Source organism: Erythrolamprus reginae, chromosome 2 (genome assembly GCF_031021105.1).
Source record: "Erythrolamprus reginae isolate rEryReg1 chromosome 2, rEryReg1.hap1, whole genome shotgun sequence".
Taxonomy (NCBI): Eukaryota; Metazoa; Chordata; class Lepidosauria; order Squamata; family Dipsadidae; genus Erythrolamprus; species Erythrolamprus reginae.
In genome coordinates this window covers 208,147,384-208,174,521 of record NC_091951.1, presented here as the reverse complement: position 1 = coordinate 208,174,521, position 27,138 = coordinate 208,147,384, and the positions used below count along the sequence as shown (strand labels likewise).

General features: G+C 41.3%; 1 protein-coding gene across 6 annotated transcripts in view; it reads left to right on the top strand.

The window, feature by feature from the left end:
- KHSRP (KH-type splicing regulatory protein) overlaps positions 1-25,894 on the top strand; it is a 30,189-nt gene extending 4,295 nt beyond the window's left edge. For 3 of the 6 annotated variants that reach the window (XM_070741545.1, XM_070741544.1, XM_070741546.1), the window contains exons 2-19: positions 2,306-2,402; positions 3,552-3,590; positions 3,728-3,773; positions 5,508-5,579; positions 10,769-10,826; positions 11,472-11,643; positions 11,793-11,891; positions 13,888-13,986; positions 14,433-14,535; positions 15,998-16,098; positions 19,760-19,901; positions 19,985-20,145; positions 20,230-20,345; positions 21,993-22,081; positions 22,210-22,407; positions 23,153-23,230; positions 23,379-23,536; positions 25,142-25,894. In XM_070741545.1, the coding sequence (XP_070597646.1) occupies positions 2,397-2,402; positions 3,552-3,590; positions 3,728-3,773; positions 5,508-5,579; positions 10,769-10,826; positions 11,472-11,643; positions 11,793-11,891; positions 13,888-13,986; positions 14,433-14,535; positions 15,998-16,098; positions 19,760-19,901; positions 19,985-20,145; positions 20,230-20,345; positions 21,993-22,081; positions 22,210-22,407; positions 23,153-23,230; positions 23,379-23,536; positions 25,142-25,150 (1,746 nt within the window). In that variant the 5' untranslated portion in view covers positions 2,306-2,396 and the 3' untranslated portion in view covers positions 25,151-25,894. Of the gene's footprint in view, positions 1-2,305; positions 2,403-3,551; positions 3,591-3,727; positions 3,774-4,333; positions 4,384-5,507; positions 5,580-10,768; positions 10,827-11,471; positions 11,644-11,792; positions 11,892-13,887; positions 13,987-14,432; positions 14,536-15,997; positions 16,099-19,759; positions 19,902-19,984; positions 20,146-20,229; positions 20,346-21,992; positions 22,082-22,209; positions 22,408-23,152; positions 23,231-23,378; positions 23,537-25,141 lie in introns of all 6 variants that reach the window. The other 3 variants (XM_070741543.1, XM_070741540.1, XM_070741541.1) reach the window with 2 other exon arrangements.
- Positions 25,895-27,138: the final 1,244 nt, after the last annotated feature.

Below are 27,138 nucleotides of genomic sequence, written 5' to 3'. Positions count from 1 at the left end.
TATCTACTGTGAAGTTCTATGCCCATTTCTGGACTTCCAGTTTTTTTCCCTCTCAGAGCATCCGCATGAACCCTTTACTTACCTAGCATCCAAAACGGGCCACATGGAGACTCCTAAGAGGGGAGGCGTGGCCAACTTAAAATCCAGTGGCAGGCACCTGCACTGGAACTCACCTCGAGCAACGCTGGAGCAGCAGCTCGCGTGCCTGCAGAGATGGCTCCATGTGCCACCTGTGGCATGTGTGCCATAAGTTTGCCATCATGGGTTTAGAAAGTGCATATCAAAACAACTATTTAATGATTTTCAGGATTGAAATAATTATAGCCCATACATGCCGTATTTTCAGAGTATAAGATATACCTTTCCCCCCCAAAAAAGAGGATGAAAATCTGGGTGTATCATATTTATTCATTCATTCATTCATTCAATTTTTATGCCACCCTTCTCCTTAGACTCAGGGCGGCTCACAACATGTTAGCATTAGCACTTTTTAACAGAGCCAGCATGTTGCCCCACAATCCGGGTCCTCATTTTACCCACCTCAGAAGGATGGAAGGCTGAGTCAACCTTGAGCCGGTGATGAGATCTTAAATGGAGCTTCAGAAAAAAAAGCTTCTGAAATGGAGGTTTCAGAGACATGGAAAAAAATAAGGAGCAGAGCTCACAACCAATGAACCTAAAATTCACCTCTGGTAACAGCTGATTGGGGGTGTTCCAGGAGGCTGATCCACCCCCAATCAGCTTTTTTCTTATTTTCCTCCCCAAAATTAAGGTGTGTCGTATACTCCGAAAGATACAGTATATATTCATGAAGTCATTGGAGCTAGTATGGTTATTGTTGAGTTAATTCTCATCTATTTCAAGTGGAGTCATTTTGGCCAATAAAATAACATGCCCATCCCAGAAGAGCTGAGAGCCAAAAAATCTATGGTAAACTTCCATAGTGGGCATTATCTATATTTATTGTAATCACTTCAATAAAACATTGAAAAAAGAAGCAGAAACATCTCAAGAGTTCTGCTCTAGGAGCCTGCTTAATTTAAACCATGTAGTCTACTCCTATAGTTGGCCAACCAAATGTCATATTGTTTCTGATAGTGTACTGTACTGTAAAAATGTTGAAAGTCTTACATGCACAGTCTGTTTTATGAACTTCCCTGTTCCCAGTCTGGTTTTCCACTATTCCTTTTCCTTCTGTCTGAAAAATTCTTTTTTTTTTTTTGGTTAATTTTCTCTGCCATCCTGAATTTCAACTGCCTAGTAGTGATGTGCGAACCTAACAGTGTTCGGGTTCGGCAACTTTGGACGAACTGTACGCAAAATTTCGACGAACTTGAACGGGGAATCCCACCAAGAGATTCCGGGGGCGGAGCTTTGACGTCACGTATACCGGCTGGTCGCTAAGGACGCCAAGGTGATCACTTCCTGGATTCCATGGAATCCAGGAAGTGATCACCTTGGCGTCCTTAGCAACCTGCCGGTGATGTCAAAGCTGCAAACACCGAACGCAACCCTGAATTTTGCCCGAAGTTTCAAAAAAATTCGGGGTCGTGTTTGACATACCGAACACCGCAAAATTCGGTACGGACCTGAATTGTGCGGGTTCGGTTCGCCATCACTACTGCCTAGCTCAACAAAACCCCACAATATTCTCAACCAGGATTGCTTTTAAGCCGATCCTTGAAAGCAATTTTTCTCTTTCAAAAATATGGCTGCAGTGTTGGATGAGCTCAGGCCATTCACTCCGCCAATACAATAGAATTAACAGATCTTTTCTTCAACTGCTATTGTGGGTGATGACTGGACTTTGCCTTCTTTTCAAATTCTTTAGTTTCTGTGCAGCAGTGTTAAAGTCAAAAAGATGATAGCTGCAACTGACCAAAATTGGGAAGGGAAATTCTGGGGACAGGAATGGCTTGAAGTAAGAGGGTGTCTGTAGTAAACTGTCCTTGCTGCAGGGTCAAATAAGTGGGGAGAAGAAAAACTGAGAGGGGCCTTGCCTAGCTACTAAGAATGCCTGTTGTTAGTCAATGTATAAAATGTTGCTGCATAGTTACATTTCTATATTATCAGAGCCATGTAAAGGACATACTTTACAGTAAGAATTAAAAATTTGAATTGTGTCAAGTTTTTTCAGCTTATTTTGTTTAAGACCCTTTGTATTTTATTCAGTAAATAGATTTGTTATATACTGTACTATTAATTACTTGAAGTTTCAAACACTTTTGTTTAAACTGTTATTTTTAATTCTTTCAGTGGCTTACAGCTTATTCTGTTGTAATCATAGTGTCAATTTTACCTTTAGATAGCAGCAAAAATTGGGGGTGATTCAGCCACAACTGTGAATAACACTACACCTGATTTTGGATTTGGTGGTCAGAAGAGACAACTAGAAGATGGAGGTACTGTGTGCATACTCTGAGTAGATCCAAGTCAATGTCTATGGATGTTGGGTAGCTACAAATTTAAATAAATACAATCTTAATTTAATAACAGTAATTGGAACAAGAATTGCTGTCTTTAAGTCCTGTTGTAAGTACCACTTGTTGGTTGCCATTATAAATTCAAATGGTCTCTGGACTAGTGTCATTAAATAAGGTTGTCTGATCCCTTCCGTTAAAGAGTTATTCAGCCTTACATACCATAAGAGACACCATTAAATGGATGCAGGGATCTCCTTATAAATTGTGCAGCAGATTGAGGCAAAGATTCCATAAAAATGGATGGAGGGTGGTAGACAATTACAACTAGTCCACAACTTATTTTGTATTTTATTTATTTTATTTATTATTAGAGTTGAAAGGGACTGCAAGGTCATCAAGTCCAACCCCCTGCCCGAGCAGGAAATCCTATAGTACCCCAGCCAAATGGTAGTCCAATCTCCTCTTGAAAATGTCCAGAGTTGGGGAGTTCACAACCTCCGCAGGAAGGCCGTTCCACTGGTTGATCGCTCTGACCATCAGGAAATTCTTCCTTATTTCCAGGTTGAATCTCTCCTTGGTCAGCTTCCAGCCCTTGAGACCATTCATTTAATGATGGTTCAAAGATAATGGCAGCCACAGAAAATGTTATTTACAACTTGCTCTCACATTTGTGACCTTCGCATCACTGCATGTCTCCACATATTAGATATTCCAAATGGAGAAGGTGCAGGGGAAGTGATGCTTCTCAGTGCAAGGGCATGTTCTGAGCCAAGACTCACCACTTCAACTTGCCAAAGTGTTTGTTGGCTCCTTATGACAGCCTACATAGGAATGCTTTATTCTTGATGATACAGTGGCTGGTTTTCTCAGCCATAAGAAAAAAACATAAATCACATCAAGGATTGGGTTTGTAAGCAGGGACCCCCATTCCATTCTCATCTCCTGAAACATCTGGGCCTGATGAAGTTTCACTTCCCTATCTTTGGTTGATAAGTCATGTGAATGCTACGGCCTCCAGAATGGACTTTCTTGTAGCTGCAATCTTGAAGTTTCATTCTGAATAGTAGAATAGAAAGGAGGTTATCCTAATCCACACCCATTTCTTTTCTTTGTTTTTGTTTTTAATAGATCAACCAGAAAGCAAAAAAATGGCTCCCCAGCCAGAACGTAAGTACAATGTATTTTTTTTAATTGCTAGGGAAAGATTGATGTATTAATTACATACAAAGTTTCTTGAGTTGAGTGGCTTACATATTTCGTTTTAGAATTTGACTTTATGATCAGACTCTTCCTTTCCTTTTCAGCCATGCCTCCACCACCTCAGCTTGGACCGATCCATCCTCCCCCAAGGTAACTTACTTATGGGCCTTTTTTCCTTTCTCCATCAATATTTGAGCTGGAATGCTTAAATCAATATTCAGGGTTGAGATTGTGGGTTCAGATTACCTTTCAGGGGGTAGCATTTCCCTGCCCGAAAGAGAGAAGGCTGTTTTGTTAGGTGGAGATCAGCATCCAAATTAGTGAGAGATGTGAATTCCAGGCACATGGATGCCTTGTTAGGGAGTGAAGCGTTGTGCTCTTTGGCCATGACTGAGTATTACAAGTCTTTGTGTAGCTTCAGTTTCATAGCTTTTGTTTCTGAAACTTGTCTGAAGATCCTTGTTTGAAAATGCTGCTGGAGTGGTCTCTGGGCCACTTAGTTGCTCATGAGTCCTGCCAGGCAGTGCAGGAAAATCACATAGTGATTTCCACAAAGCGGTGCTTAATTGTTCAGCCACCTTCCTTTCTGCTCTTTTGGGAGGAGGAAAGCTCTCCTTTTTTTTGTTTCTTGATGGATGCTGGTGAACCCCAGATCCATTTCTATAACTCTCCCACTCCTTACTTTAAGCTGCTGACCGTTTTCCTTGCAGGTCTACAGTGACTGAAGAGTACAGAGTACCTGATGGCATGGTGGGACTCAGTGAGTATTAGACAGGGAGCAGAGAAACCTGCTGTTGCCATAGTTGAAAGACTGCTACTTCACCTTTACTAACCAGTGCTGCTTTGGCTTCTCGATGCCAGTTGGCTGAGCTTCCTACAGGGAAGGCTCAGGCAGGTTTGTTTCTTTGTAGCGCTATTTGTGTGGGATTTTTTTTGAGAGACGAGAGGCATTTGTGTTTCTTTGTATGCTGCTCAGAGCTATGTGGAAGATTGTTCCAGCAATGCCGGGTGGGTATTCTGTTCGACAAAGTTTCAGCAAGTTTTACATTCATTCAATGGTGAGGGCTGGATTCTAAGGAGAAATTGAGATAGATGTCATGTAAGCATTTCCCATCATAGCAGGAATTGGGATTGGTGGGGGTGGGGTTGCTGTCAATCAGCAATAAAGATTCACTTTGGACACTCAGGCTAGGAGAAAAAAAAGGAATTCAGAATTCCTTGTTGGATTGCTTGTGGCTTTGGCTTTGGATTCATCAACTTTCTATGAGTGATTTATAGTTCCCTTTTGCCAGAAGGAATGGTGGCTGCAAAACACTGCCTGAAGTTGAGTTTTAACTAAGCAAGGGAGAATTGATTCACAGTAGGCAATTTGTTCAAAAGCCCTAGCTTTAAATTGGCCTGGCATTCATGCTCTGAAAGCTAGAGATTGTCTGAATGGGTGCTGAGGTACTTTTTTGGTTATTGTAATTTATCTTTTTTTTTTTGTTGTTGCTTCTGAGACCTTTATTTCAATACTATTGTTTGAATTGAGCATTTAGGAGAATCACTTGTCCTCCATGATTCCTTCTGTAAATTGAAGGAATCTTGAAATAATACTCCATTCAACTACTTTTTCATGCACACAATGCAGTCTTAAGCTTAATTGTGCTAATGCAGTTTGTACAATGAAAAAGTTATATTGCTTAAAATAGAAATATATTTACACTGGGTTTGTCTGTTTCTGCTCAAAATTTGTTTGTTTCTGCTTTTCCAATATATCGGAAAGCTCTTTCCTATCCCTTCGAGGAAGGATGAAAAAGTGTTATATTTAAACCTACCTGCTAGAAGATAAGATTTCTACTTTTATCTCAAGATTTTCTTAGCATCATTCTCCTTGCTTTGCAGTCATAGGAAGAGGTGGAGAGCAGATTAACAAAATACAGCTGGACTCTGGATGCAAAGTACAGATCTCACCAGGTAGGCGTGAAATTGTAGAGCAGAGTACGAGGTGGTTACCACTTTTTTGGTATAGAGCCACAAGTGCAGAGAGATTAATGCCATCTTATCCTTTAGCTTTGTTGCTATCTCATTCCCAATCAATCAAAGAAGGATTTGCAGCTGCAGGGCTTATGGAACACCCAGAAAGTGTTTCCTTTAAGTCTCTTTCATGATAATAACATTTCGAATCAGTCATGAACACTGATCATGTAAATTTCTGAAGACTTGTTTCAGAAATCTGTGGCATGTATAGTCATATGCACATAATTAACCAGCAGCATCGTGCAAATAAATTTTAGTGTCAAAAACAGTATCAGGAGGGGTCAGTTAAAAAGCCAAGAAAGTATATCAAAAGGCTAAAAAATATTTAAAGAGCAAACATCTAAAATGAGGAGAAGACGCATTAGATGGGTGTAGGAGAGCATAAAGTCTAATGTATGACAAAGTAAATCTATCAATACAGAGCATTCTAGAATGAAAAACTGGATGTTCATTAAGACTAGTTTATGGCAGATGTTAAGCATTGCTATGCCGAATCTGGCAACATTATATATTATAGCAGGGTTAGTAGCTGAGAGCTGCGCAGAGATAGAGAATTGTTCTATGAGGCATGGATTTCGATGCAAAAACGGAATGAGGCTGGTGGAAATATTTCTGTATATGCGGAGTCACAAGCATTGTGTCTCTGAATAGAGAATCTTCCTGTATCAGCCTTCATGACAGCTTACGGGAGGGCATGATATCATGCCAGAATAAGCACCCTCCGTTGGTAAGGTTCTCTGAGGTTAATTAAATATGTCATAGGGCAGGCAGAGTCCCTCTTGGATTCACTGGCAATAAAGGTGGAAGCCTGGCTAGATCCAGTTGCTACATGTTGTTTAATGGGTGCTTTAGTGTAATCATGTCCCAGGCTGAGTAGAAGGCCAACGGTGAGATTTTAGTTGCCATTATCATTTTCCATGTGGACTGAAAGTCATCCCTCATAGTTAATGAGACATGGGCCAGGGAGAAGAGTTTGAGCAAATAGTTAATAATAATAATTATTATTATTATTATTATTATTATTATTATTATTATTATTATTTACTAGATTTGTATGCCGCCCCTCTCCGAAGACTTGGAGTATAGTTACCACACTGTAGCTTTCACTTTCAGGAGGCCTGTCTCCAGCCTCAGGATAATATTAGACACACATTTTGGGATTTGAAGAGTCATTTTTAGACATTTGGATTAAGCAAGTTCTAATGGTGAAAAATTGGAAAGGGGCCCAGTTGGGTACCATTAAAAAGTTGCATTAGTCACTTTGGCTTTGAATAATTTGTGTATTGAAGGGAGTATAGCAGTGATGGCAAACATTTTTTTCCTCGATTGGCGAAAGAGCATGGACATGTGTGTGAGTGCCCACACCCATAATTCAATGCCTGGGGAGGACAGCTTCCCTTTCCTCCTGGAGGCTCTCTAGAGGCCAGAAATAGCCTGTTTCCCAACTTCTGGTGGGCCCAGTAGGCTCGTATTTTGCCTTCCCCAGGTTCCAAAGGCTTCCCTGGAGCCAGGGTAGAGTAAAAATGCCCTCCCACATCCCACCAGATGCCTGGAAGCCAAAATCCCCCTCAGCTAGCAGGCACACACATGCACATTGGAGCTAAGCTAACGCAACAGCTCATGTGCCAGCAGATATTGCTCCCTTGCCACCTGTGGCACCCGTGCCATACATTTGCCATCACTGGAGTATAGTGTCCACCACTTATCTTGAGGGATTTGAGGATGGCGGATAAGCTTCTCTCCATTTTTAGAAATGTGGTCTTCATGAAGCTTCCTTTTGTTGGCAGAATGAAGGAGTGCTCTTAGATATTTGAAACGGGATACCTGTTCAATCTTGTTACCATCTGTCTTCCAGGAATGGTTCTACCTTTTGGCAAATGCCATTGGGTTTTCTGATATTTGAATTCTAGTTAGTCTTTCTTAAAATATTGTGTTAGTATAATCAGTGCTTGTTTAAGACCAGAAACAGCAGCAATAGCTGCTACAATTTAAATTAATTGTGGTTTTCCACAGAATTATACAGCTGTCGGGTTATTCTGGGAAAAGATATAGTTGCTTCGAAAAGCTGCAGAAATGGTGCAATGTTCACTTTCTCTCACTGCAAAACAATTTGGGGAAATCAAATATAAACATTGCAGTCAGTGTTCCCTCTAATTTTTTTTCGGTGTGGGAGGAAAAGTATAGTGTCTGAGCAGCAGTCCCTTTGGGACTGGGCGGCATAGAAGTATAAATAAATAAATAAATAAGGGAAAAAATCCCTTCTTTTTTATTAAAAGAGCCTAGTAATTAAAAAAAACAAAAACAAAATCCATTACTATTAAAACTAAAACTACCAGCAAAACTATTAATAAAAACAGGTGAGGACTCGGGGGTTTTTTTTTTTCTGTTATTATTTAAGTGCTTTTACCATATGCTTTAAATCAAGAGTCACTTCTCTCTGTTTCTCTCTCTTTCCTGTCATTTTCTGCCTCAATCATTTTCTCATTTCTGTTTTTTCTCCCCTTTTTTCTATCATCTCTCTCTCTCTCTTGCTTTCTTCCTCTCTCACTCTCACTCTCTTCCTCTCTCATCTCTCACTCTCTTTCTTTCTTGCTCTCTCTCTTTCACTCTCTCACTCTCTTCCTTCCTCTCTCATCTCTCTCTCTTTATTTCTTCCTATCTCACTCTCTCTCTTTCTTCCTCTCTCTTCCTTCCTCTCTCATCTCTCTCTCTCTCTTTCTTCCTCTCTCACTCTTTTCCTTCCTCTCTCATCTCTCTTTCTTTCTTTCTTGCTCTCTCTCTCTCACTCTCTCTCTCACTCTTTCCCTCTCTTGTTCTCTCTCTCTTGCTATCTCTCTTTCTCTCCCCCCTCTTTCTCTCTCTCTCTTATTCTTACTTTCTATCTTGCTCTGTCTGTTGCTCTCACTCTCTCTCGTTCTCTCTCCGTTCTTCTCACAGCGGAGGCAGGCGAAGGTGATTTTCAATGTTGGGTGCGCGCGCTCCCCATCCCCCTGCCAGACCGCCCGGAACATTTAAAATAAGAAAAACCTTCGCCGGCTCTAAGTTCTCATGCTCAAGGAGGGGGTTGGACTATAGGACCGCCAATGTATTTTTCTATATTCTGGTTGCTTCTCTGCTTCCTCGCTGCGGAGGAAATCAAGCAGCCTTTCTTGCTCCCAGCCTCTCCTCCGACCCGTCTTCAACTCACCCACCAGCTGCTGCTGCGACTCTCGGAAGAGCCCAGAAGATACTTGGTGATCCTCCCGTTCTCTCCCCTTTCTAGGAATGCAGCACTTGATGGTTTTAACCCCTTAAAGGTTAAAAAAAAAATAAGGAGGCGAAGCGAAGTGACGTTAAGGGGATGGCTCGAGCCCCCCCCCCCCAGGACACTCGGCAAAGCGGCATTAAGGGGACGGCTCAAGCCCCCCCATGCGCACTTAGCCATGGCGCACTTAGCTGCGTCTTTCAGTTTTTGAACCCTGCCCAGGAGTCAATCACAAAGGTAGGCTTTTGCAAAAGGTAGGCGATTGGCTCCTGGGCAAGGTTAAAAAAACACGCGCTGACAGCTGCAGCTAAGCGCGCTATGGCGCATAACTCAGCTTACAGGGATCTATGATTGCAGTTCTAATAAATAGCAACATAGCTTGTGAAAATCACAGTGAACTGTTAGTTCTTGAAGTTTTGAGTAGTAACATTAAGTAGTCATTTTATCATCTTTGATTTTCATGAAAATTGTCATCAGTTTTGAGACATCTCAAAAGCTTATTTCTTAGCATTTGCCCTTTTTCTAAACTGCATAGAGAATAAGTCACTATATGGTTAAACATAATGTAACACAAGCATACATTTATTCCTTTCCAAGCCTACATTTGAAAATGGAGAGATGTAATGAGTATAACTGTTGTTGGATTGAGCCTATGGTGAGCAGTCATTCACTGGATTGAGGCCACAGTGGTACTTTTCCTGCCAGAGGAATGTTAGTAGATAGAGCAATGATCTAACAGTATCTCTGACTGGAATTTAGCCATGTGTTTGGATCAGGGAATAAATATAGGGCCAAATAATGTGGTGGGAGGAGGTGTTGCATCATGGGAGAGCTTCAGATAAGTGGGAAATTACACCTAAATAAGCATAACTAATTCAGTTTCAGGGACCTTCAAAGACAATGTTCAGAGGCTGTGGGATGTCCTTGTTTGAATGATTGAGAAAGGGTTTCTATTTGCCAGGCTTTTCTGGACTGGAAAGCTGGGCAATCCTTCAGTGGAAGACAATGCTAGTAATATAACTGGAGCTCTGATGATACTCTTAATGTTTACATATTACCAGAAGCAGGACATCTTTGAATGGCAGAACGCTGTACTTAACATTTGGAGAAAAGGAACTGAGGTCTCCAAAATAAGAGGAGCCTCATCACAGATGTGGGAAATAAGGTTTGGAAGTCATGGTTAATTGTGATAGGCCTATTTTTATTTCTCAAGGATCACTTGAGTCTTTGGAGCCATAGAAATGCCATGCCTTGTGTTAAATTATGGTTGTTTAAGCCATTTGGAATATTCACACATGCTAAGTCTTAAAACCGTGGTTTACAAACCATAATAATGAACCATGATATCAGTTTCTACATCATTGCTAAATCAAATCAGACACATTATGGCTTACCATGCTGTATAAATCCATAGGGAAAAACATTGTCAAAATGGAAACATGCTTGCAGTATTCTTGCACAGCACAGCTACAAAGCCGTTGTTGTTGTTATTATTGAGGATTGACTTAATACAGCTTAAATACCGTTGATGCATATGTAAACACGGGAACCACTATGTCTTCTATTCTTTTCACCCAATCAAATTCACGGAAGTATATAATCTTGTGTAACCTGTGAACTGTCTGTAATTATGCAGTAGATTTTTCAGCTGTTAAGAATCCTACATTTTCTGTCCGATTGCTGTTTCCTTTTAACACCAAACTAGTCAAGTACATCTAGAACCCTGTTTGTAGAGCATGCAAGCTGTGTTTTATATATATCCAACAATCCTAGCTCCTTTTCATGATGCATGATTGGTGGAAGGCTCAAATTCTTTGGGAAAATATATTGATATAGAGAGAAGTTGACTACGGTCTGCTAATGGCTTTTCTTTTCCTTACAGACAGTGGAGGACTACCAGAACGGAGTGTCTCTCTGACAGGATCGCCAGAATCTGTGCAGTGAGTAGTTTTTAGTCTTTGTCAGTGTTTTCAGGAAGATCAAAGACAAAAATTGGTTTTGTTTCATGCTGTTGAGGAGGAGGGAGGGAGGAGTTATGCCAACGTCTATTTGAACTGACCAAGTTTTATGTTGTTCTTGCTTTTTTAACAATTCAGGAATTTGTTTTGTAAATAGATGCTGGGTGTTTAATTAAGATGGTTGCCTTTCAGGATGAAGACACAATAATAATTTGGGCATGCAGTACCTAAAAGGCACAAGTGGCTGCTGACTTTGGTCTTGCATATGGAGAAACAATTTACTTACCACAAATGTTTTGCTAGGCTAGCATGGGACTAAAATCGTCATTGAATATTACAATTATATCACATCTGTACTTGCTTAAGAAGCAGAGATAAAACTGCAATATGTAAATTCAAAAACACAAATGATTGCAAAATTAAGTGACTGTGTTTGCAACTGGAATAAATTCTGTCAACCATTATTCAGGAAGCTGTGGAACAGATATGGAACCTGCTGATTTGTAGACTTTTCAGGCTTGAAAGTATTGTTGAGAGTTCCATCTCAAATCTTAGTCATCAGAGATGAAATGTTGAGAATCTTGTAATTTGCTATCACTCAGAGTTGGTTCTTTCTCCTCTTTGTAGAAAGGCAAAGATGATGCTTGATGATATTGTGTCTCGAGGGCGTGGTGGCCCACCCGGTCAGTTCCATGACAATGCCAACGGACAGAATGGTACAGTACAGGAAATCATGATCCCAGCTGGGAAAGCAGGCCTGGTGATCGGCAAAGGAGGAGAGACCATTAAACAGTTACAGGTGAGATTGAAGTATTACGATCATTCATATCACCATCAAAAATCATTTTCTCTGCTTCTTCCTTCTATTATTGGCTTGGTTTAAGTTATATATAAGAGCGTACGGGAATTTTTGACTTGTGCAACCCTTTTCATTCCTTGTTAATATAGGAGCGGGCTGGAGTGAAAATGATTCTAATTCAGGATGGTTCACAAAACACAAATGTAGACAAGCCTCTTCGAATAATTGGCGACCCATACAAAGTGCAGGTAAGTCTGACTCTTTGTTTGGGTTGGGTTGAGAGTAATTTAATATTCCCTTTACTGTGACGGATTTTCAGTAGTTCTCTGTATCACTATTCTTTTTGATTAAAAGGCTACAATTCAGTTAAGAGTTTTCGATTTAATTGATTTGATTTGGAAAAGTATGATCATTCAGTTCATATATACTGTAATTGAAAGCTATGGCTCTCTAGCCAGAAAGTGCACTGAGGAGGAGGGAAGGTCTTTTTTTCATGAGAATCCTGGAAAGCCTACATAAAAATTGTCTGCCCTCCATGGCAATCTCTTTAGTAAGGGGAGAATACATACTGATCTATGAACTTTGTACAACTCAGAGTACAATAAAACATGTGAAATATCTTCGACTTCTCCTTTACCACATATACATGCCCGTTTTGCTGTTCGTGTTCTCTTATACCTGCCCTGGAGGAATGCTGAAGGGAGAATGTTAAATCTGACTCTGAAGAAAGCTGTTCTTTGTTTGAGAAGATCAGATCATTTAGATATCTTGCCAATTCCCATACACCCTGTTCCTACTGTGGAGAGGAAACTTCCATAGTTCTTCCTGGAACTCCATTTCCTTCATTCTATTGATTACTACTTGCTTTGCTTGGTCAAAGCCTAGAGACATTAAGAATGCTGGAGAGACCCCATAAGAGCCAGCTTGTGGTATATTGCCTGTTTCCAGGGGGAGGGGAAGTTATCAGTCAACACTAGTGGGGATAGTCCCAATGAATGATCATCATCTTCCAGGCGCTCACCTAAATTTGAGGCATGGCTTTCTCAATTCTTAATTAAGCACTTGAATTTGGCTTGGAGGAATTTGGTTTCAATGGCTTTTAGCAAGTCTTTCTTTGCAAGGATTCCTCTTTGTGCCCCATATAAAATTTGTGCTAATGGTTTGGCCTCAAAAAGCTTTAAGGCAGCAGGTACTAATAGATCTCTGCCTGTGTAAAAGAAATGTTTAATTGCATTTGAGGACCTATAGGCTGCTTGCAATGTATGATCCTGGTGTGTCTTCCATGTCCCTTGCGAGTGGAAAACCACCCCAAGATATCTAAATGGTCCTAACCTGTTCTAAACTATATCCTTCCATTTTCCAGGAGCATTGGCTTGGTCTTTTAGCAAAAACTAAAATTTTTGATTTATCAAAGTTAAGGAACCATTTATTCTGTTTACAATATCCAAGTGCTGCCGTAATTCAGTCCTGTAGGAGTTTGAAATAATAACAGCATTGTTGCCATATAGGAGAATTGGAATTTTGCATTGTGCTAGATTAGGAAAATGTAGATCAGAGTTCTATAAGAGATCAATCAGAGGATTAATGTAGAAGTTAAAAAAAGGGAGGGGGACCGGATGCAACCCTGCCGTAGCCCTTTTTTGTACCCTTACTGTAATCCCTTGGAGATTACACCTCACTTTCAAGGTGGAATTAGCATACAATTTTTGTATGAGGAAAAGGAAGCATTTATTGATAGTAGTGCATTTTAGTTTCTCCCAGAAGGTGTTCCTGGATATTGAATCGAAGGCCTGCTTAAAATCAAGGAAGGCCACAAAAAGAGGATTTTTTAATACATGTATTTTTAAACTAGTGGTGAAAGAATCCACCAGTGACCCTCCTTTTCTAAAACCAGCTTTTTCAGTGGAGGGTTCAAAGATTGGATCTTGGTCTGGTCTGCACTGGACTGCATTGACCTATCACTCCCTCCTTTTCCATAACGTTTATCTCATGGGTTTGTTCATGTCTAAATCTCTGTCCTTGCCCTTCAGTTTGTACCTTCCTATTATCTTTGTTTCTCAAATTCACAAGATCACTGCCAGTATCATCTACAGCTGTACTCTTCCAGTGATTTGAAATTGCTCAGCTTCCCTGATAACACTTGGGGAAAGGCTTTTTTCTTTGGAAATTCTAACATTTCTTAGGTGAAATGTTCCAGGGCATGTTTCAAATCATCCCCAAATTAATGCTGAATTTTCGTTGCAGCAAGCCTGTGAAATGGTAATGGACATCTTACGAGAGAGAGACCAGGGAGGCTTTGGTGATCGGAATGAATATGGTTCAAGGATTGGCGGAGGAATAGATGTGAGAACATTTTTGGTACTTTGCTGTGGTAATGGAAAAAAGAGCTTCAGTTGGGCGTTAAATCCACCACCACCCCATTTCATTTATTTACTGGGGTTTTTGATTGTGGTATTTATACTTAGGAACAGCTCCCTTACAAGTGAAACTAGCCCTTCCATTTCGAAAGTTGGTAGGTACAGAACTCTTTGCTTGGGGTATTTAGTGATTGATAGGTCATCAGCTGTATTTATTACTTTCATTGGATAATGTACTGTGTATCATTGTAGTTTATGATTGATAGATAGATAGACAGACAGACAGACCTACCTCTGTGCGTGTGTATACACATACACACAAACTTTATTTTTTTAAATTAAATTTTATTGTTATAGATTGCCACAAATCTGAGAAGGTATTTATTGAATAAATGAAGATAAATAAAATAAGATGTTTATTCTTTTGCTTAGGTCCCTGTCCCCCGGCATTCTGTTGGTGTGGTCATTGGGCGAAGTGGAGAGATGATTAAGAAAATACAGAATGATGCTGGAGTTCGAATCCAGTTCAAGCAAGGTGAGAACCCCAAATCTCTCTGTCTCCTTCAGAGCCTGTATTCATATCACAGGGTAAAATGCGCCTTCTGCTGCACGAATCCCAGCGACCAGTTAGGTCCCACAGAGTGGATATTCTCCGGGTCCTGTCAACTAAGCAATGTCGCCTGGCGGGACCCAGGGGAAGAGTCTTCTCTGTGGCGGCCCCGGCCCTCTGGAACCAACTCCCCCCAGAGATTAGAACTGCCCCCACCCTCCTTGCCTTTCATAAACAGCTTAAAACCCACCTCTGCCGCCAGGCATGGGGGAATTGAGATCCTCTTCCAATAAATAAATAAATAAATGTCAGGCTTATGCTTCTGTGCCTTTTTTGTTCTGTCCCAGTGAAGAATATAGCAAAACACACAGTTTGTTCAAACTTATTTTTAACCAATAACCGACTAATAACTGTAAAGACAGTATTTTTTTTGCAAAAGTCAACTGTTAGTCATCATTAACAGTTGGCGTAAATTCAGAAAGTCTTAAATTATAGAATGGCAATTAGTCTTTGATAGCTCATGAAGTTTGGCAAAATGCCCAGGAGTTGTCTTCAATAAACAAACCGAAGCAGGTAAGCAAAGCATAGATTTTCCAGACAGGACAAATTTCAAATCTTGTTTCCTGCAGAGATTCAACTGCCCCAGCTTTCTCTAAGTAGACTAGGGGAGTGGCCAGTTAATCCCCAGGTTTTACTCCCGAGGAGACCACTTGCTTTTTGGCAGCTCTGCATGCACGTTTTTTAAGGAGGAGCCTCTTCTTCCTCACTGCTACGAGGTGTTGGAGGTTCCAGAGGCCCTAGCTGTACCTCTGCCTCTGGCATCAAGTCCTTTCTGTCCACCCTTCTTCAACACAAATTTTTATTTGTTATCATTATTGTTGCTAATTCAAATTTGCTTTTCTTCCTTTGTGTAAAATTATTTTCCCCAGCACTCTTTTCTGAAATGGGTGTGTGTGTGTGTGTGTGTGCAGTTTTCTCCCTTGTGATCTAAGGCAAAATCTCTAAGAAACATTTTAGATAACTGAAAATCTGTAGAACATTTTATTATTTGTTCAAACTTGGGCCCCGTTTGAACAAACGTTGTAACTGAAAATTGACAAATTCCCCTATAAAAACCTGGGTCTATCAAATTTGTTGTAGTTCCACTACTTTGGACTGGGTCTTCTGAATTTTGGACAGAAGTTTTACTTTGCCTGGAACTGTATGCATCCCATATTTTCTTTTCTGTGTATGCATGTATGCGCATTAGTGCAAGTCGTGCATGAATGTTGTACATGTCCCATGAAATCAGGGCCTTTTTGCTGCTGCGGCGGAAATCATTAATTGGATGGATAGCTGTTGAATATGAATGCTGCTTGGTGTATAGACACACACACCAATTCACAGACAAGGGTCCTAACTTTTAAATTCCAGTTGACTATAAAACTTGTTTTGGCTTTCATTTCAGATGATGGCACTGGTCCTGAAAAAGTTGCCCATATCATGGGCCCGCCTGATAGATGTGAACATGCTGCCAGGATTATCAATGACCTTCTCCAGAGTCTTCGGGTATGACCTTCCTTCGGAGTTTAGTTCATCTCTCAGAGTGGTGAAATTGCCATTTATTTGAGTCGATCTAATCTTGGAAACAAAAGAATTGCAAAGAATTAATTAAGCAATAGTACTATAGTTTTTGTAGATTGCTATATAAATTGTTATACAGTGGTACCTCAAGATACGAACCCCTCGTCTTACAAACAACTCGTGATACGAACCCGGGGTTCAGAAAAAATTTGCCTCTTCGTACGAACTTTTTTCGTGTTACGAACGCCAAACCCGAACTTCCGGGTTCAGCGTTCGGAGGCTGCTGGAAAGCCGCCCAGCTGTTTTAAAAGGTGACAGCCAGCCAACCTCTCCGAGGTTGCGAAGGAGCCCACGATCAGTCTCGGCTGCGGGCGGGAGGAAAGCAAATGTCATGGGGCTGGGCTCGGCTCCCCCCCTTACCAGCCCCGCCGCGGAAGGCTCCATTCTGTTCCCTGCCGGCCCGATTGAGCGGCCGGCGGTCTCCATTCAGGGAACAGAATGGAGCCTTCCGCGGCGGGGCTGGTACTGATCGTGGGCTCCCTCGGAGAGCTTCCTGGGCATGAAAGCTCACGAAAACCAGGAAGCTCTCCGAGGTCGGGAAGGAGCCCACGATCAGTCGGCTGCGGGTGGGAGGAAGGCGAATCCCCCGTGGGCTCCGTTACATCTTCCGCTGCCAGCCAGGCCATGCTGGCGGCAGCGGAACAATCGCCTTCCTCCCGCCCGCAGCCGACTGACCGTGGGCTCCTTCCCGAGCTTCCTTCCTGAGCCTCCCGTTCTCTCTCCCCCCCCTGGCCCTTTCGCCTCCCTGTGTTCCTAGGAGAAGTGCTGGGGATTGAGGCAAGACTGACCTTCTGCTCCTCACCAGCACTTCTCCTAGGAACACGAAGGGGCGAGGGGGCGGAGAGAGAATGGGAAGCTCAGCATTCCGTCAGCCGCAGCGCTGGCTGTCAACTTTTCTTTTTAGCACTGGGCAGGAGCTGACTTGCCTCCCCAGTGCTAAAAAGAAAAGTTGACAGCCAGCACTGTGACTGACGGAATGCTGAGCCTCCAGTTGTCCCTCCCCCACCTTGCCCCTTCCGGTTTCGGCGTTCGGGAGACCGCTGGGTTCCCAGCTGTCTCCGAACGCCAAACACCAAAGCCGAACTTCCGCGTTCGGCTTCAGGAGACAGCTGGGAAGCGGCGCGGCTGTTTTAAAAGGTGACAGCCGGCCTGGGGGGCTTCCCAGCACCCCCCCGAACCCGGGTTCAGGGGGGTGCTGGGAAGTCCCCCAGGCCGGCTGTCACCTTTTAAAACAGCCGCGCGGCTTCCCAGCAGTCGCCGAAAGCCGTTTTTTTGTGGGGGGTTTTTTGGTTGCACGGATTAATTGACTTTACATTGTTTCCTATGGGAAACAATGTTTCGTCTTACGAACCTTTCGTCTTACGAACCTCCCCCCGGCACCAATTAAGTTCGTATCTTAAGGTACCACTGTATATCTATTTTAAAAATACTATATAATTTATTTATTATTTAAAATATACTGCTCAAAAAAATGAAGGGAACACTCAACACATCCTAGATCTGAATGAATGAAATATTTTCATTGTACAAAGTTGAATGTGCACAACAGCATGTGAAATTGATTGTCAATCAATGTTGCTTCCTAAGTGGACAGTTCGATTTACTTGCAGTTATATTGTGTTGCTTAAGTGTTCCCTTTATTTTTTTGAGCAGTATATGTAAGTTATATACAGGTAGTTGTCGACTTACAACCTTTTGTGCAGTATCGATTCAAAGTTACAATGGCACTGAAAAAAAGTAACAGCATTTTCCACACTTACAACCATTGCAGCATCTCCATTATGTGATCAAATTTGGACACTTGACAAATGGCTCATATTTATGATGGTTGTGGTGCCTTTGGGTCATGTGATCATCTTTTGCAACCTTCTGAAGCAAAGTCAGTAGGAAAGCCAGATTCTCTTTACAAACGTATTACCCTGTTTCCCCCAAAATAAGAAAAAAACCTGTTAATAAGCCCAATCGGACTTTCGAGTGCATGACAGTAAGGCTAAGCGCTTATTTCAGGGTTCTTATTTTTTGGGGAAATGGTACTAAGTTAACAACTTAGCAACTGTGACAAGAAAGATCATAAAATGGGGCAAAACTCAATTAACAACTGTCTCACTTAGCAATGGGAATTTTGGGCGCAGGTGTGGTCATAAGTAGAGGACTGCCTGTATATAACTTAATACAGTATTACTGAAGGGGTTTGGTTTTAAGTTTTGTGCGCTATCTACAGTCAACTCAGTGAAACTGATGACATTTTATTCATTCATTCATTCATTCATTCATTGGATTAATATGCCGCCCCTCTCTGAGGACCGTTCACATTTTCATTCACTTTGACTAAAGAGATACTAAAACATCTTAAGAAACATAATTAGAACTTTAATAGTACACTTGATAACCTCTGGAATTTAATTTGAACTTGGTTATTAACAGTTTTTTCCATTATGTTTTAATTCTGTCAGAAAGATATACTTCATCAGATTTTCAAACATAATTCTTTCAAGGATTTTCAATTTTTTATGGTTTAGAATTACTGCCCCATTGCATTTTTTTTGATTCGCCATGCCAAGAAGCTTTTGTTGTTGTACAAACAGTGCACCATAGAAAAAAATTGAGCAACAATCTTTAGTGGAAATTTATTGGATCAGTTTGAGGACCTTGCTGTCAGTGAAACTTCCTAAGTGGGTGGAGTTGTATTGTTACAGATATAAATAGAATTATATTCTTTTAAATGGAAGCCTAAATGAACTAATTGTCATCATTACTGAAATTGTATCAGAAGATGAAATTTATTATTGCCAAAATAATGCAAAGTTATTTTAAAACCACTGTTTTGAGCTCAAAAAGTATTGATCTGTGGATTTGGTTGTGATTTTGAGTGAAAGCATGTTGGTTTTGCTCTGCTAAAAGACCAGATTTTTGAACATTCTGAGTGTTGTGATTGTTGGGTTGCCAGTTGCAATTGTTTTGTTTTCTAAAAAGTTTTCAGATTAAGCAGTACAGCACTGGGGACCAGGGCAAAGAACAGGAACTCATCCCAAATTCCTATATTTTCAAATATCTGAAATTTCTATTTTTGTTGTACAGAACATCAAAAACATACTGAATTTTGTCCTGTTGCCACATACCCATGTAGAGTGTTCTGATGGAATATTCTAAGGGGCTGCCTTGTCCTAATCTATGTGCGCATACCTGCTTATTTTAATCATTGGTATTGTTATTATTTTAAGTGAATTCTACTTTAAATTAAAAGGCTGGCATTGCCAGGGTAGTTTAGGAAAGAGCATTGGGAATTCCAGCAAGTTCTAGGGAACACCATGCAGTCCATAGAGCATGTGTCACTATCCATCCTTGTCCCAGAATGTGCTCAAAATCTTTTTGCAGAACACACTGCAGGAGAAATACCAAGCTACCTTTCAGGGCAATTTGAGCACTCTGGTGATCTCATTCAGGAAAATAATATAATTACTGTAATTCTTAAAAGCACCATTTGACAACATAGTGAGAGAGGTCCCCCTTCTGGAAACTCTTCTGGTGAAATATTTTATTCTGCTTTCCCCACGTCATTCAAGTTAATTGTATTCTTGTCTTGCAGAGTGGCCCACCAGGCCCTCCAGGTTCAGGAATGCCTCCTGGAGGCAGAGGTAGGGGCAGAGGGCAGGGCAACTGGGGGCCTCCAGGAGGAGAGATGACCTTCTCTATACCTACGCACAAATGTGGTCTGGTCATTGGCAGAGGTGAGCATCTCCTGTTTTCTTTAGACGTCCTAAGCAGGCGTGCAATCAAGCATTGTGTTGCTACCTTTTCTTCATTTTTTTAGGTGGAGAAAATGTAAAGGCCATAAATCAGCAGACGGGAGCTTTTGTAGAAATATCTCGGCAGCTACCACCGAACGGAGACCCCAATTTCAAATTATTCATTATTCGTGGCTCGCCGCAGCAGATTGATCATGCCAAACAACTGATTGAGGAGAAGATTGAGGTAACTACTCACCTTCAGTTGCACAAAAAATCTCCCGGTTTGATATGACAGCTCTCACTAACGGATTGCATGTTTTTTTCTCAGGGTCCCCTCTGCCCAATTGGGCCAGGGCCTGGGCCTGGTGGGCCACCTGGACCAGCCCCCATGGGCCCCTTCAATCCTGGGCCATTCAATCAAGGACCACCCAGTGCACCCCCCCAGTAAGTTCCACTTCTTTTTATTTGGGGATGCGCTAAGTTGCTGACCTCGGAAGGTAGAAGAGCATCTGTGCTGAGTTGATCCAGGAAGCCCCTTTTGACAAAACTTCCTTTCATGAAAAGCCTGTTTGAGGGTTTTTTCAAGGATTACGTGAATGGAGAAAAAAGAATGTGTTGTGGTTAGCTCTGGCCCAGCTCCTGCCCCAAGGAATGTGGAGTTGGAGGTGGGGGAAACATCCACATGCCACAGGCCTGTTTTGCTCCGGACAGAGTCTGCCAGCAAATTATTCTCTAACGAAGGAAGTGTGGGTGACATGGAAGAGGGGGGTTTGGCAAACAACCCAGGAGATCAGTCATTATCTTCGCTGGATCAGGAATGTATGACAGACCCAGGCATGCGTAGAGTTATGCATAGGAGAGAACTTAAGAAATATTACAGGAGATAAGAGAGGCCACCTGTGTTTGGGTGGGGCTCCAGTAATTAGAGCTGCTGATAAAAATAGCAGCATGCTGGCTTGGCTGTTGTGTAAGATTATCTGATCGTAGTTCCTCAAGGTGAATTGCTGTTTCCTGATTGTATTCAAGACTGTGTTTGGATTCCTGGACTTTGGATTATATTTCATTGTGAGTGTTTATCACTGTTTGGACAACAGTAGCTGTGACCCAATTTCTCAGTTACTGAGTTAATAATTGGGCTTCATTCTTGTATTGTATTTCAACTGTGCCTTGTTGCTACAAGAAATCCCTTTGAAGTTTAAAAGGGAGTTTTTTTCTTTTCTTCTGTTGATAAAGAACATTTATTTGCCTTCTATCGTGTGTGTGTGTGTGTGTGTGTGTGTGTGTGTGTGTGTGTGTGTGTCTGCTTGGACTAATTAACCTGTAATTAAGGGCAGTTGGCACACGCTGGCAGAACAGTTATGTAATGATGCTGTTGAGGGAAAGAAACATGGTTTATGCTGTGCATCCTAATTTTATTGCTTGTTATCTGTATGCAAGTTTTCAAAGGGGATTTGGCCTTTGGAAGATTGTGCCGGCAACCATTCTGACCATAACATATTTTAGACAGAAATAGAAAGAACCATTAAAAAAACCTGCCATTTCATATGGCTGCTTTGTCATGGTCTATTAAAAGTTCTCAAAAAGTAACTTCTCAGCTTCCTTCTAGAAACTTACTTACCTTTAAAGTTTATATATTGCTAAATTTCTATCCTAGCTTTAATTTGTGTAATTCAAGGTGCCGTGCACAATGCTTATGCCTTTTTACCTTACAAAGGGAATGGAATTGGGCTGAAGGACAGGGATTGACCCAGAGTGCCCCAGTCAGCTTTCATGACTAAGGGAGGACTACAACTCTCAGTCCGTTACCTAGAAACCTCACCACTCTTGGCCACTGGCAATTTTTTAAATCCACAATAGCAAATTGGATTAATGACAGTCCAGCACCCTGTTCAGAAAGGGAAGTTGGCTTGAAATCCTGGGCTACGTATATGGGGCAGCAAGGAGAGCTCTCCAGTTTCTCCAAGGCAAGCAGTAGTACTATTTCTCTAGAATAATTTCTTGGGCCATTTGCTAATTAGAAATCCCTATTGTACATCCTTACATTTGATCAATTATGCCCTTTCCCCCCTCCCTCCCTCCTCCTCCTTTCAGCCCTGGGGGACCACCACCACCTCAGTATCCACCTCAAGGCTGGGGAAATACCTACCCACAGTGGCAACCTCCAGCTCCTCATGATCCAAGTAAGAATTTATTAGATTTTTGTTGTTGTTGTTTACTTCATTGTTAGTCCTCATCAGAGTGGATTACAAGTTACAGTTGTGGATTCAGAAATGTCCAGGCTTGTATTCAGACTGTCATCTGATTCCAGGTAAAGCAGCAGCAGCAGCAGACCCCAATGCTGCCTGGGCAGCATATTACTCGCACTACTACCAGCAGCCTCCTGGCCCAGTTCCAGGAGCCCCCCCAGCCCCAACTGCACCACCAGTGCAAGGAGAGCCCCCCCAGCCTCCCCCCACCGGACAGTCAGACTACACGAAAGCATGGGAAGAGTACTACAAAAAGCTAGGTAACTCTACAGGTGCTTCTTCTCTTTTGCTGGGAAAGGGCATTAATAGAATGATTGCATGGGTTATAGGCGGCACCTTGATTCAAAACACTTGAGTTCTTTTCTCTCTGCCTATTAAGTTTTTCATTTTGTTTATCTGTATTCTGGATATTGGGTGCTTTGGATTTAAACTGAAAGAACTGAATTAATTTATGTGTTGCCTTAAACTTCAAGGCTCCTTACTTTCAAGTAAGCAAAGATTTGATAAAGTACACATTAGAAAACAAGGCAAAATAAGTCGGTCCTAAAAACTGGGTATCTTCACCATGTGTTTTCTTTTTAATCAATCATCATAGTTGATTTTGTTCCCAAATATTTTTTTTATTCATCCCATATTTGTTGGAATATCTTATAGGATAATTCTGTCTTGCCTGATGATTCCCCAATATTTTTTATCTTAAGCTGGGCAGTGGATGACTGCATATTAAAACCTCTGCTTAGATGAGTTTATAAATGATGAGCATCTCCCAGAGTTCCAAAAGTGTGATAAAATATAGCTGTCTTGCATTATTTTTTAAAAAATAAGCTGAACACGAAACAAAATTGTTCAAGTCTTCAGCCTTTACTGTTTGGTTCTCACACCTATAATTTTTGGCTGACTGCCGGTAAATAATGCCATTTTAAAGTTCTGGATTCTGTAAGGGAATATGTGGTCAAAATGCTTCTCGGCTGAAACCAAGTCCTATTGTCCGTTGTTTTCCTTCAGGCCAGCAGCCACAGCAGCCCGGAGCTCCTCCCCAGCAGGACTATACAAAAGCCTGGGAGGAGTATTATAAGAAGCAAGGTGAGCTGGAATGCCAGAGGGTTTTTTGTTGTTCTGTGTATTCTTACACAGGAGTAAATTGCACTGAATCAAGATGACGGGATGCGTGCGCGCGTCTGAATAGGCATGGATGGGATAGACTAGAGACTCTTCTTCTTTTTGAAAGCAGCTCAAGTAGCGACCGGTGCAGGGCCAGCAGCACCACCAGGACCTCAACCAGACTATAGCGCGGCGTGGGCAGAATACTACAGACAACAAGCTGCCTATTATGGGCAGACACCTGGTGCTGGTGGACCAGTGCCACCCCCCACACAGCAGGGACAGCAAGTGAGTGAAAAAAGGGCTTGACTTCGCATCTGATTCCTGTAATGTAATCTCTGCTATCTTTAGTGGGGTGGAGGGGGGTTATTATGCATATAAAGTATTAAGTATTTGGGCACTCTTGCTTCATCTGACATACAGGGCAGCCTGTTTTCTATCTGTTAGCACCGGTAACCATCCATTGACAAGAAGGATAGGAATATAAACTTAAATAAAGGTAGGGCTCATATGGAGACAGTAGGATGTAATATTCTTGCCATCAAATTAAGTTGCCAGTGTGGATTGCACCAGAAAAAGAGTGACCGTATGTATCATTTCCTCATGGGCGAGATTACTGAGGAGGAGCTAGATTGGCCTAGTGGTTAAGGCTCCAGGCTAGAAACCAGTAGACTTCTAATCACACCTTAGGAATGAAAGCCTGCTATGGGACTTTTGGTCAGTCACTCAGCCCAACTCACCTCATTGGTTTGTTCTTACAGGGAAAATAAGGAGGAGGAAGGAATATTATATATGTTCACCGCCTTGAGTTACTTATAGAGTAATAAATGTGAGATAAAAATCTAATAAATACAATAATATTGGTTAAATCACAGCCATAAGTTGTCTCCCCTCCCAAGTGTAGCCAAGTATGTACAGATTTCACATACATCAAACATGTTGGCTACAGACACACCTTGCTTCCTTGTCTTCAAAATATCTGAAATGTGTTTACAAATGTATTTTCACAACCATGAAAACTTTATCATTACTTTCATAATAGAAAATAGAAACTTTCTATACTAATTTTTTTTCTCCAGTACTAAATTCTGTGAACATGCTTCTGGTGCACCAGACCATTGCTAGGTTAATGTCACTAGCGTATTCTGTAAGGAAAACCAATGGTAGATGAGCAAAACCATTAAATTGAAGGTTCTGTCTTCAAGCGAGGACCTACAGATAACTAAAGCTATTACTAAAAAGCTAGCATGGGTTTATCAAACAGATCATGCTAGATAATCTAATTGCATTCTGTGCTTAATTAATGGATCAGGTAAATACTGTGGTCGTTGTTTACTTAGAATTCATTTTAAAAAGTGGACAGCAGGCTTCTTGATAAAATAGAAAAGTGTAGGATAGGCAGCAGCATCACCAGATGGGCTTGTAACTGGCTGACCAACCACACTCAACATGTAAGTCCTCAATAGAACTAGATCAACATGCAGGGAAGCATGCATTGGGGTATCCCAAGATTCTGTCTTAGGCCCAATACCTTTCAACATCTTCATAAATGATTTAGACAAGAAGATTGAAGGGTAATTCATCAAATTTGGGGGGAAATAGGCAACACTTTAGAAGATAGACTCAAGATACTGAAGGATCTTGACAGACTTGTTCAAGTTAGTTCAAACTAACTTTGTTGGTTCTATCCAACAAAATGTGATTCCATGACAAAGTGACAATCTCTTATTGTTTTTATTTCTCTATTGTATTACTGTGCCTGGAAAAACAGTAATGTTGAAGGGTGCTCTGAGCTTTAACAAATGAGGTTCCTTACCCGCAACCACGGGATAAACACCTTCTCTTATTTCCTTTCTCAATGACAGACGCCTTCGTGTTTTCTCCTTTCCACAGGCTCAGTGAGCTGAATGTGACCCGCCCCATCTCCGAGAACCTTTTGTTTTGGAGAGAGAGGTGGCGGCTGCTGCTGCTGCCACTGCAGGAAGTGGCAGGGTGGGAAGGGAAGTGGCCTGTTGCTTTGATTGCTGGGTTTCTTCTGGGAATCTTGGCCATGCCGCCTTCACGTCTCTCTTAAAATAAATCCAGATCTCCAAACCTAATGTTGAGCCAGCAGCCATAGAAGATAGCCGACTAAAACCGCCTCCACCAGACCCCATCCTGCCTGACACGCACCTCAGTTTTCAGGGTAACACTTCTTTTACTTTTATGTTTCGTTTCAAAAATAAACTTTACAAGGAAAAGTCACTCTGCTTTTTAGTTAGAGTTGGAACATTCCTCGGACAAAGGTGTTGGTGTTTCAGACAACCCCATCCCTGCCCTTCCATTTTCTCCACTGCTGGGACTGATCGTGTTTTTGTCTGTTCAAGAGGAAATTGGAACAAACAATTATATGCTCAAATTTTTACTTTTTACCGCTCATTTTTAACTTCACAAATAAATGATAACAAAACATCCCCCTATGTCTGCTGGGTGGTGTCTGTCTCTCTCTCTCTCTCTGTCTATAGGGTTTTTTGAAGCTGATGTTTGTTCACAATATAGCTGTTGTAAAAGCCTGGTAATGGTCATAAATTAAGAGCTTCCTGTGTTTTTATAGTTTGAGCAGGCATTTGTGCATTTTTGTTGAATAAAATGCTTTTTTGTTTTAAAGTCTCTGATGCAAATGTGTATGTTTCCAAAAACAGGTCTCAGAAGTTTTGAATGTTGCCAGGGCAGTGGGAAGAGATATTTGATGTGAGCCAGGGGCAGGCTATTTTTCAGTGCAGTTCCATAGATTGAATTGTGGTTTGGCTTGTGATGATCTTGAAATTCCATGTATGTAAAGTTTTAAAACAGCTTCATTCTTCAGTATCAGCATATGGAAGGGATACATTTTAAAAGTGGATTTTCCAGCTTCTTGCACCAATGGCTGGAACCCCCTAGCAGATTATTATTCTTTAAATGCTTTGCAGGATCTGAGAAGGTACTTGGAATGAGGATACTCATTCCAATAAAGAATAATTTTCTTCAGCATTTGATCTCCTTCCCTGGCTCCCATCTCCAGTCATGATGGGTTGGGATAAATTATTTTGTTGAAGTCCAAGTTGGCATTACAGAGGAATTTTAAAAACAAACCAAGGACTGTATACAACTAAAGTCTGTGGCCTACAAGATACATTTTATTTTGAGTTGAAAGGGGAAGAAATATGAAATGTTCTCTAATGAAAGATTTGCATACCTCCTGACATGGGCAATACAGGTGGTCCCTGGCTTAAGACCACAGTTGGGTCCAGAATTTCAGTCACTGAGAGATGTTGTCATTAAGCGAGTCATCATGACCAGACTTGATTTTACAACTATTTCTAACTGCTGTCTTTAAGCAAATCCAACTTCCCCAGTTGAGGTTGTTTGCTGGAAACCTATCAAACTGGCTGGGAAGGTCACAAATTGCAATCACATGACCTCAGGATATTATAGCAGGTAAATGTGAGCCAGTTGCTAAGTGCCAAATGTCACTGCACCTCTTGTTGATACTCATTTGTGACCTCAGATCTGTGAAGAGTATATATTACTGTTCAAAAATGTTGGGCTGGAAAAGTGCCCAATTTGCACAAGTTTTTTTTCATGTTCCTGATACGCATCATCACCAGCTGAAAATCCTTATGACTACTTAGTAATTGCCATAAGGAATGACGTGGAGCCTACCTCAGACATGACGTGGAGATATGACACTTTGAAAATACAAACTGTTCATTCTAGAGATAAATTAAACAAGTGGGAATATATCCTTGACTGAGGAATTCCAGAAAGAGCATCCCAGTTAGGGGAATGAACAAAGACTGTAGATTACAGCTTATATATATATGCTGCAACAGCAATTTCCCCCTTATTCTATGATTTTTCACTTTGAAAAT